The 10365-nt window shown below is 48.3% G+C and overlaps 1 protein-coding gene across 1 annotated transcript; it reads right to left on the bottom strand.

Annotated features, from left to right (window-relative positions):
* Positions 1-885: 885 nt before the first annotated feature.
* On the bottom strand, positions 886-10065 carry NUDC (nuclear distribution C, dynein complex regulator). The gene is made up of 9 exons (XM_010723290.3): positions 9883-10065; positions 8693-8770; positions 6562-6765; positions 6143-6226; positions 5670-5783; positions 5069-5263; positions 4188-4271; positions 3746-3864; positions 886-2002 (listed from the first exon to the last, which is right to left on the bottom strand). Exons 1-9 carry the CDS (start codon positions 9976-9978, stop codon positions 1951-1953), a joined length of 1026 nt encoding a protein of 341 aa, XP_010721592.3. The 5' UTR covers positions 9979-10065; the 3' UTR covers positions 886-1950.
* Between the last annotated feature and the right edge of the window lie 300 nt (positions 10066-10365).

Below are 10365 nucleotides of genomic sequence, written 5' to 3'. Positions count from 1 at the left end.
TGGGAACAGCCTCACCGCTTTGCCATGGAGTGCAGGGAGAGCTCCCTGCACCCCCAAAACAGCAGCTCAGCTCCCAGGCTCACCCACCCCCCTGTATTTCAGAGCAGGGTATGCTCACAGTACAGTGACACAATGCCCTCTGCTGTGTTCCACTGCCACCAAAAGGAAACGAGCATAGGGTTAGCTGCAGAGCAGTCTAGAAGGACCCAGAGCAGAGCAGACACATCCCAACAGGACGAGGGCAGGCTGGAGGCAGCTGCCCCAGGTTCTCGCTTTCCCACAAGGTCATTGCTGAACTGGGTGGGTGCTGCTTTTTGAACTCGAGGGCCTATAAAACTGAGAGAATGAATGCACGCAGTGTCCTGTTATTCAAAAAAATAAAACCTGGTAAGCCAGGTGCAAGGCCAGGCTGGACTTTGCCCAAGCAGGATTTTCTGCTGTTTCTGCCCACTCCCTTTGGCAGGAGGCAGAAATACTTTGTAGTGGCAGAACCTCAGAAGCAGGATTTTGGGGTAGCCTCTAAAGGGCAGGCAGGAACAGTGGCTTTTGTCACGCTTTCCTCGTACGCTTGTCATTAGGCAGACCTGGGGCAAGGGTGGCTTTCCCAGTGCAGTCATGTGCTGCTACGTAGAGAATGGGGAGCCTGAAGCAATGAGCCTTGGTCAGCACTCCTGAGCAGGACCCAGTTCCAGCTGTCGAGCTGGGGAGCAAAAGTGAGGAGTGAGGATCCTAAGAGGACCCAAGCAGCTGCGGAGCAGAAGCCCCAGCCCTCAGCAGGCAGCCACCTCTACCTGGGCAACTGCCTGCCCCCTCCCAGCTCGTATCTAAACTGCACAGCCCCTCCAAAGCCCTTCTGCAGGAGGAACCACACCGTCTACCCACAGATTTGACACTTTTTTCCTTTATGTTGCACTGCAGTTTTAACGAAGATATGAACCATGCAGAGTAATGCCGCCTGTCAGCAGGAGCTCAGAACGCAGCAATGCCTGTCAGCAAGCAGCAGGGAGAGAGGCTCTTGGAAGAGAGGCAGGTGAACTCTCAGTAAGAACATTATCCCAAAGACCCCCAAGCCCTCCCCTCGCCCACAATCACAGACCCCTAGCCTTCCCTTGCCCTAGAGCAGCACGTCACCCTCTCCACTGGAATGGGAGCCCTTCCTTGAGCTGTATGGGGTCAAGTTTGTTCCAGTTCTGGCAATAGAAGCAGCAGCAAGGATGGAAGGCACCTAAGTGCAACTCAGCCACTAAACCCTCTGTTCAGATGTAATTAAACCTAGAGTCCATTACAGGTGAGAAGAAAGGAACCAGTTTGATCCTTCCCCATTCAGTTTTTGGGCAGCAGCACAATGGTATCTGCTACCTTGAACTGATGGGTTACAGCAATGAGGAATATTCTTTCTCTACTGGAAAGACTTTTTTTTTTTTAAAGGACTGCTGTTTTCACTGCTCAGGGAGGCAGAAACGTAATTATTTCCTAAAATAAACTGGCCCTTGTTTTCACAGAAGAGCAGGAATGCCAGAGCAGGGAGGAAGTAAAAACTCAGGAGCACCAGCAGCCAGAACTGAAATGGCAAAGCAGAGGTGAACGGCTCCAAAGAGCTAGGAGATTAAGCTAAGCAATACATTAAGGATATGTCCTAAAATCTCTCAAGTCTGGCTCTTGAAACCTCACTGTCCTTTTTTGCTCTAGCCCCTCCTTCTCTCCTATTTGCTGCTTGGGAATTGCCACAGATGGCTCTGACTGGAGCTGCTGCAGACTGGTTCCGTGGTCTTACGTTCTGCTCAACACAGGACAACTGAGGACGACTTCATGGAGCTGCCTCCACAGCAAGTTCAGCTGGGGATGCTGCAAGTGCTTACTTGCCCAAGGTAAGGGATCCCTACTTATCCAGCAATATGTTTCCTGTCCCATTCAATGGGCTGCCTGAAAGAGCGGGGAGAAGGATTGGAATCAGTTGAATTTAGCCTTCGAAAAGTCCATTTCTGGATGCTGTTCCATGAACCTGCAACAAACACAAAGACAACAGCTAAGTTATAAGTCAGCAGAAGACACAGGAAGCTCTCCCCAGGGACACACAGTGAGTATCTGAGAGGCTCAGCACTCCTTCGACTCCATTTCAACTCATTCATTCAGCCTCTTCACCTTCCACTTTTCAGGTGCAAGGCAGCCCTCTCCCAAGGGGTGAACCACCCCTACTTCCTGCACCATCAAGTTCACTTCCTCTCCACATCCTCCACAGCAGAGATTGTTTTACTGAGCTCCCCAGGTCACGCTCCCCAAACTACAAATGGTTTATCCTCAGGTCAGTAGCATCAGCAATCCTACCAGCCACCAAGGTCAGCAAGCCCACACACATGGCAGGTTGTTTTTTTTTATCAGCTACACACCCTTAACTGCTACCTCTCGGACAGACACGTAGCAGCTGTGACACTGATTGTGGGGCAGAGGGGAGATTATAAGGGTAGATTAGGATTTAAGCTAAGTGTGTTACCTTATGCATTACTGGAGACATAGGGAATATCTCCAGTGCAACCTGAGACTAAGCACAACCTGATTTCAAATGTACTGCAATCTCAGCAGATATGACTATTTGGACACAGATTGCCACATCAGAAAGTTCTGAGAAGTGAACTGTGCCTACGGGAGATCAGGACTGGGGTATCAGGGCACAGAGATTCCCTGCATTCCTCCTCTGCCCTGCACTTCACCATGGGATACAACACAACTGTGTGTGGAGGTGTACGTATGAGATGGAGGGACAGGGCAGGCATTTCCATTTTCATCTCCAGGGAAATATGCACTGTGAGAGCAGAGTCTCTGTTGAGCAGCCAGGAGGAACTCTCCAGTAGAGATCAGAACCCACCTGGGTGTCATCCAGTCCACTTTGGTATGAACAAAGTCTAAGCTTCCTATCCATTCTTACCAGCCAATCTGCACATGGCCGGTAATCTTGCAGAGCACTGAACCAGTGATCTTGCTGAGGTATCCTGTATGTGCACCTTCCAGCAGGCAAGGACCAGCTGCCATTCCACAACTCCTTCAGACACTGAGGAAGTCTGGTCTTTAAAAGTTACACCCTACTCTAAACTCAGCGCACCGCTCAGAGCAAAGCTTCTTCCAGAATAGATAAGCTGAGGAAGGAAAGGAGCCAGGAGCAGACGGAAGGCCTGCTACACCAATCCTCCCTCCAGCCCTGAGACATTCAGGTTTGCACTTTCCGAGGAAGATGCCTGACTCAGAATTGTCTCCACACCTCCCTGCCTGGCCTTGGGGGCTCCATGAGTAATTTCCCTGCCAAGGTGCGTTTGTGCCAAACAAGGCAATAAAGGCATAAAAGGACTATTGGCTTGGAGACAGCTGTCTGGTGACAGGTGTGTAAGGGAGATTATCTGGGCTACTGAGTAGAGGGAGATTAGAAAACAATCAAGACCATGTTAAAGTTCACTAGAGTCGGTACTTCCATGCTCAAACATGCTTTCTGGACTTGAAATCAGAAGATTAAGACAATGCCAGAGCTGGACTATTCCCAGAATTTCTCATTATGTTATCTACCCCCATTGGCTTTTATAGATGCTGGTGGTTAGCCAACAATTCAGTGACTTTGTAACTGTAGATCTGAACTCAGGTAGAACTGAAGGGCGACCTGCTCCTCGCTCAGTAACACCGCTACATATTGGTGTGAAGGAAGAAGAGGAGAGAGGGGCATGGGAAAGCAAGCACCCACAAATCAATTGGCTATACCCACTTTTTCAAAATGTCTTGCTTCTTCTGTTCATCAGATGTGGGGAGGCCCATGGATTTCTGTCGCTGATCATACATCATTTTCTCCACCATACTGCGAGTCTCACTGTCCAGGTCTGACAACTGAAACCAAGGAATTCCATCAGAATTGAACTCACTTTGCTCCACACACACACACACACACACACACACACACACACTGCTTGCACAGAACACAGATATTCTGATGTACACAACACTGTGTGCACAAGCTAAAGAAATATTAGACACTCTAACTTATCTCAGTTTTGTTTAGTTGAAGTTTTGGGAGCACCTATAAGACAGCAGCACACGCAGCAGTGCTCCCAGTGTTGTTTTTTTTTTTGCTGGTAGAACAAAGTTACAGAAGTTGAATGTGAATGTGTTTATGAGAAGGCTTCATTCGTTCAAACAGAGGGAGTTCTTACCTTTGAGTTTTCAGGATTGATTTTCTTGGTATTGATCTCTGGGTCTGTGGAGACTAGTTTGTTCCACCATTCCATCTTGTTGATCTGAGGGAATGAAGAAGCAAAAATTATTTCTTTTTCCTGGACTTGCTCTTAGCATGCTATGTCGGGAATCAAACTTTATTTGACAGTTCTCTAAGAGTTAGTAAAATCTGAACGTGGATAAAGGGCATTACTTTCATTTCTAATCACTTCAGCTATCTAGAATTTCCACAACTGACAAATCCAGGAGCACGTTAGATGTCATGGTTGGCACAACAAAACAGGATTGCAATAAAAAAATTGCCTGTAGAGGCCCAGAAGGGACATGAAAATCCAAGGACAGACCTTACTGCTGCTCATGTCACAACAGATGTGAAAGAATAGCATGAATGCACTAAGGAGCAACTTCAAAATACTGATTTCCTTCAGATTCTCCTGAATTGCTGAGAAATTAACTGGAGATCCTGGATTATAGAATCCATCATCCAGAATCCATCATAAAATCCTTAGGATTGGAAGGGATCTTTAAAGGCCACCTGGTCTAACTCCCCTGCAATGAGCAGGAAACACCCACAGCTCCATCAGTGCTCAGAGCCCCTCCAGCTTAACCTTGAGTGTCTGCAGAGGTGGAGCACAACCACCTCACTGTGCCAGTGCCTCACCCCCCTGCAGATAGGCTGCAAGCAGGACCAAGTGGCAATACCCTGGCTTCCAATAGCATCTCTGACACTGGACCAAGGACAAGCAAGATTCTTCAGTTCCAGCTCATAAAGCCCTGTGCTTTCATCAGTTTGGTGACTCTGATTTCACCAGGGAAGAGGCAGACGAGTCCCAGCCCTCCCCAATTAATGTTGCTTTACCTTCTCCAGGTGCACGGTGACTGTTTTACCATCTTCAATCAGCCAGGAACTCTCCTCCACCTTCACTTCGTTGAAAAGCTCTCCATCAATAACAGGAGGATGGCCTTTCAGGCCAACTCTGAGGCGCCGTCTCTGGATATCCACCACCACGTCCTTCCCCTTCAGCCGGAAGGTCACCTTGAAAGGGATGGCCAGCTGGAACAGACAAAGGTCAGGTGTGAGGAGCAGAGCAATTAAGTCTCTCCTTGCCCTCTTGTGCTGCTGTTGTAAGACTCTGCCTTTTGCCAGAGTGAGATACGATAATTCTTGTTGGTCGAGCAAGAGGTGAAAGGATACAAGTGTAAATTCAGCAACAGAGTGGCCAATGTATCTTTAAGGAAGGGAAGCAGATTTTCACGTCCTGTTCTAACTTTGTTTGCCAAAGCTTGGCAGAGTTAACTACAGCTTCTGGGAATTTTATTTAGTTACCAGGCTGTCCTCCAGCTACTGAAATGCTGTCATTAAGTAAAATTAACAACCTTCAGGTCCACTATTCTTACCAGCAGCTACTTTTATTTTGTGGCTAAGATCCCTCAGACCCTGTGTATAAGGCAGTACTTACATCCAGCTCTGAAAGAGTCTGTGTCCATCTATAATTTGGGAGATCAGCTCCATTGCCAGCGTTGGGTTTAAGTTTTCCTTTATCGTTCTCATCTTTGTCTTCTTCATCTGTTTCCTAACCAACCAATGTAAAGTGAAAGGAAGTTTTTCAAGCCTCCACATATCCTTCACAATTACAGATTTTTAGAAGAGTTTCAGGTCAGTAAAATGTATCTGATATTTGCATAAATTTAACCCAAAATGAAAAGCTGTTTCTGTTAAAATAAAATTACAAGCAGAAAAAAAAAAGGCATTGCAATCTTTGGGAATTAAGCATTGTTATGACCAGGGCACAGCACAAAAGAGAAAATCAGGTCCAGTGCATATTCTCAAAGAAAGGCAGGCAGGACATCCCCTAATATTCACAAGAGTTCTCATGGTTATCCAGAAACATATTTCTCTCAGTCTAAAATGAAATCCATAGATGAGTTTTACCTGTTTGTTAGAATCTGAAGAGTCACCTTCATCCTCTGAGGATTTCACCGGGACATTGTTAACCTCTTTTTGTGCCTCTTTCTTCTGTTTAAAAAGAGGATTAACACATTAGAATAGTTGATACTTTGTGTTACTTGCTCATCTGACACTTGGCAGCTTCAACTTCTATAGCAGAAGGTATTGCAATAACTTGCTGAGGGCAGAGGGACTCACGGGCAAACCCACACCAAAATCTAACAGTTGTTCTAGAGTGCTTCACTTCAGAAGCACCCCACCTGCTCCCATCAGGAGGTTCTGATGCTGCAAAGGAGCGAGTCCAAGCCATTTAAACAACTCCCACTACTTGAAACGTGCACTGGCAAATGGAGGAGACAACCTGAACCAAGCTGGTACCGATACGTGCCAAGCGAAGCTCTCACCTGATTGATTTCCAGCTGCAGCCTTTCTGCTTCCTCGTCTGTAAGTTCCTTAATCCTTGGCTCATTTGCTTCCTGTTTTGCTTCTTTGGCAAGCTTTGCAGCTCTCTCTGCCTTTTCCCGTCGTTCTGCCTCTTGTCGAGCCTTCTTCTCCTTCCGCTCCTTTTGAGCCAGTTTGTTGTGATGATTGAAGGAGTCTGTGATCAGCTGGAAGACAGGGATGCATACCAAAGGGTCGAAAAAAAATGAAGAAATCACCCTGGTTTTTTTTTTTTCAAACCCAAATGAAGCCAACTCACTATATACCAAAGTTTTTTGCTTTTTTGTCCTTTGTGCTATTCCAGCATTCCTAACCCAGCCATCTGACAGCTACTCCATACATTCAGGAAAGCTGGAAGAATGGAGACACTGGACCTAGTTTTTATGCCTACTTCTGACCTCTCCCACAGCTGGGCTTTCCCCAGGCATATTAATGTCTGGATTACAAAACCTTTGCCATGAAGAATTTCTATAGCTCCTGGAATTGTTGCTACCACTGCAACAGCAAAATCTAGCAGAAATCAATAAGTATCACAGTTTAACAGCGTCATGATTTAGAGGAGGAAGATTTGAAAAGCTCATTTTACTGAGGGTGAAGTTCCACCAGAAATCTTTGCTTCTAACCTAACTTCAACCTTTCACACTGCTGTGTCTATGAAAAGCAAACTCTCAAGGTCTCTGATGCAAACAGCTGTGCTGCTCAGAGGGAAAGCTCCGTATACAGGCAGGAAGCCAGAGCAACTGCCTGGTGCTCAGGAATGCCAGAGAGCACCGTGCAAAGCAACACGGATGAGATCTGCTCCAGAAAACAATGCAGACAGAATCTCAGAAAAGAAATCAGAGTGGAGAGAGTTCTCAGACGTAGGTGTCAGCTACTTCCTTACGTACATCCCAGAAACCCTGTGACAAATCAGCACATTTCCAGAGAAACTCAAAGCAATCAGTTTTGTGACCAACCACCAGCTATTTCTGCTTTGTTTCTAAAGGGCAAAACAAGCTTTATTTACACAGCCTGAGTCCAGTGTCTCCTAGGACACAGAACTCAAGACATGCATCTCCCAGCCTCTGTTCCTAACAGCACCCACAGGGAGCAAAGCTATTTAGCTACAGAAGTTCCAATAAGAGCAGCCAGGACCCCCAAAAGCACCCATCAGAGCTAATCTCCCAACTGCTACTCAGTTTCATTCCCTGGGAACACAGAATCCCCAGGAATCTGAGATATGTCCTCTAATGTAAGGAAAATAGCACTAGACTTCATTCTTCCTTTGAAACCATCCACTTTCCCTTCCCTTACCTGCCTTAATTGTTACTTTGGAGACTAGAGAGAATCTCCATTTAGCAATTAATGCCTTCCCTAATACATTTACCACGGCAACAGCACCTGTTTTGCTCACAGGGCGTTCTAGTAATCAAAAAGTGCTTACAAAGACGTGCACTCTGAGTTTTTCCCTCTGTTCCATACTGGCCATGGGATCTAAAAGTATCAGACCCTTCTACAACATCAGCTTCCCTGTAATCCCTTCAGCAATCACCCAAAGATTGTATGCAAGCAGGGCAGACACAGCGTCCAGCCAAACATTACAAAGCAGTTCACATGCTAAGTGAGAGGGGGAACAGCAAGTACAACTGAGAACCCTTCAGCAAATCTGGCTAACTTGTGCTGGAACGAGCCAAAGCACGCTCAGTCCTTACAGTTACAGCAGCCCAGAGACAAAGGTGCAGCTGCTTGTGTGCAGATGTGGACTTTGAGCTTTTTCTGAGGTGAACAAACAAGGCAACACGCGGTTATCGGCACTGCAGTGTCTGTCACCGTTCAGTCAGTGTGTCTGGCAGATTTGCTTTCCAAACAAGCCTTTGGCCAGAGCATGGCAAATACCTGCACCACCAGCATCACCTGAGCAAGCAATCGTGCCTCACCACAGCAGGGACAGCTCACTGTTACCTCGTGTCAGTGGTGAGTTTTATTACAGACCGCTCATCCCCAATTGCATGGGAGGGTTTTAGGATGTTCAGGAAAGGAAGGCTTAGCAAGGCATAAACATGGCTGACACATAAATCAAAAGACATAACAACTTGCCAGATTGTGGTTTGTTACCTTTTCTGCTACGCCATCTTCTCCACCAGTGAAGAAATCTGTTTTACGCCTCAGGAAACTGAAGAATGTGTTCACAAGCTGGGAACAAGGAAGGGGGACAGGAAAAGGATGAAAAAAAAAAACAGCCAACCAGAGCAATGAGACCACATCACTCCAAGGCACCTCATGTTTAGTGAACAGTGTTTATTTTGCTCTTCCCATATGTGTCAGGATCATAATTCTGTGATTCCATAATGAAACCCTCTGACTGTTTCCCAGAGAAAACATTCAGTGGTCATGTGAAAATCTACCTCCTGGCTCTGTTTTTCAGGGGAGGCATCTATGTGATTTACATTAATAGTGTAGGCGTGTTATTCTCAGATCACTTTGGAGAAACACATATATGGACATCCCAAGCTGCTAATTAGATCCATCTGATTCAGGAACACTGAGCATGCACATATTCATACATGTGTATGTGTACAGGTTTACACACGTACTGTATTTTGCTGCCTTGCATGTCTAAACCCACCCTTCCCAGCTCTGTGTCCCGTTTGCTTTTACAAAAGACCGAAGTCCTTTTGCTTCCCACTAACTGCCTTGCTACCTGCCAAGTGTTACTGATGAATGGAAACGCACTCTCTCAGAGAATACTGGTTTTTTTTCCCTTGTATTTTTTTTTTCTCCCATCAGGAATGACATCTTGTCGGTATTCCAACCTGAACTTTGAGGATTGAACAAGGAGATGTTTTTAGCATCACTTCCCCAAAATTTTGGGGTGCGGGGAGGATGCTCCCATACACCCCTCCTGCAGCTCAGCTCCGGGACCCCAACTTGAGCTGCCACGTGAGTAAAAGCGAGGCCGCACCGCAACCTCAGAGCCCCGCGAGGAGGAGCCAGGGGGGCCGCCGCCGGGTGGCTGCGTTCAAAAAGCGGCTCCTTCCTCCCGCTCACGTCCCCGCCCTCCTGCACCACGCAGCGGCGCCGCGGCCGAGAAAAGGGGATCCGCACGCTGTCAGCGGCCGCGCCCCGCGGCCCCGCGGCTCCTCAGCTCCTCGCCAGCACCACGCGCCCCGCAGAGCAGCCGCGGCGGGACCGGAAGTCACGCGCTGCCCCTCCTCCCGGGCCCGCCCGCTCCTCCTCCCCCCCCCAACCACCACCGGGAGCACGGAAAGGCTTTGCTTTGGCCGCCCCGGGAACGGCGGTGCTACCTCGCACACGCCGCCTTGGTGCTGCTGCGCCATGGCCAGAAGGATGCCATCGAAGCGATCCTCCTGCTCCGCCGCTTCCTCCGCGCTCAGCCCCATCCTGCCCGCCACCGGTCTCCTCAGAGCCCTCACGCTACTGCTAACCGGAACCGGAAGCAAGCTGGGCGGAAAGCGGAAGGGCGGTACCTCCCCCAACAACCAATCGCAGCGCTCGGCTGCGCTGCTGCCTTCGCGGATTGGTCGAGGCAGTACCCGCGGTGAAGAGGCGGGAAGAGTGGCGCGGGGCTCGGTTGCTATAGCGACGGCCGGGCCTGGGCCTTTCCAGAAAGCTCGGACGGGACTCGGGGCAACGGGCCTGGCAGCGTTGTTTACTTGCGGGTATTTCCTGTCCTTGCGCAGGGTTTGGCTCTTCCCAAATCCCCTCTGGTCACCACAGGGTTCAAAGAGCTGCTCGTCCAGGCCCAAGCAGAGTCAAGGGTCTGCAGT

Source organism: Meleagris gallopavo, chromosome 25 (genome assembly GCF_905368555.1).
Source record: "Meleagris gallopavo chromosome 25, MGAL_WU_HG_1.1, whole genome shotgun sequence".
Classification (NCBI taxonomy): Eukaryota; Metazoa; Chordata; class Aves; order Galliformes; family Phasianidae; genus Meleagris; species Meleagris gallopavo.
Note: the sequence above shows the minus strand (reverse complement) of the source record. Positions and strands in the feature narration are given on the sequence as shown.

Coding starts and splice junctions, on each gene's coding strand:
- NUDC (XM_010723290.3), bottom strand. CDS start 9,978: ATGGGGCTGAGCGCGGAGGAAGCGGCGGAGCAGGAGGATCGCTTCGAT. Junction 5,784..6,142: donor CTTCAGATTCTAACAAACAG/GTAAAACTCATC, acceptor TTGGTTGGTTAG/GAAACAGATGAAGAAGACAA. Junction 4,272..5,068: donor TCACCGTGCACCTGGAGAAG/GTAAAGCAACAT, acceptor TCATTCCCTCAG/ATCAACAAGATGGAATGGTG.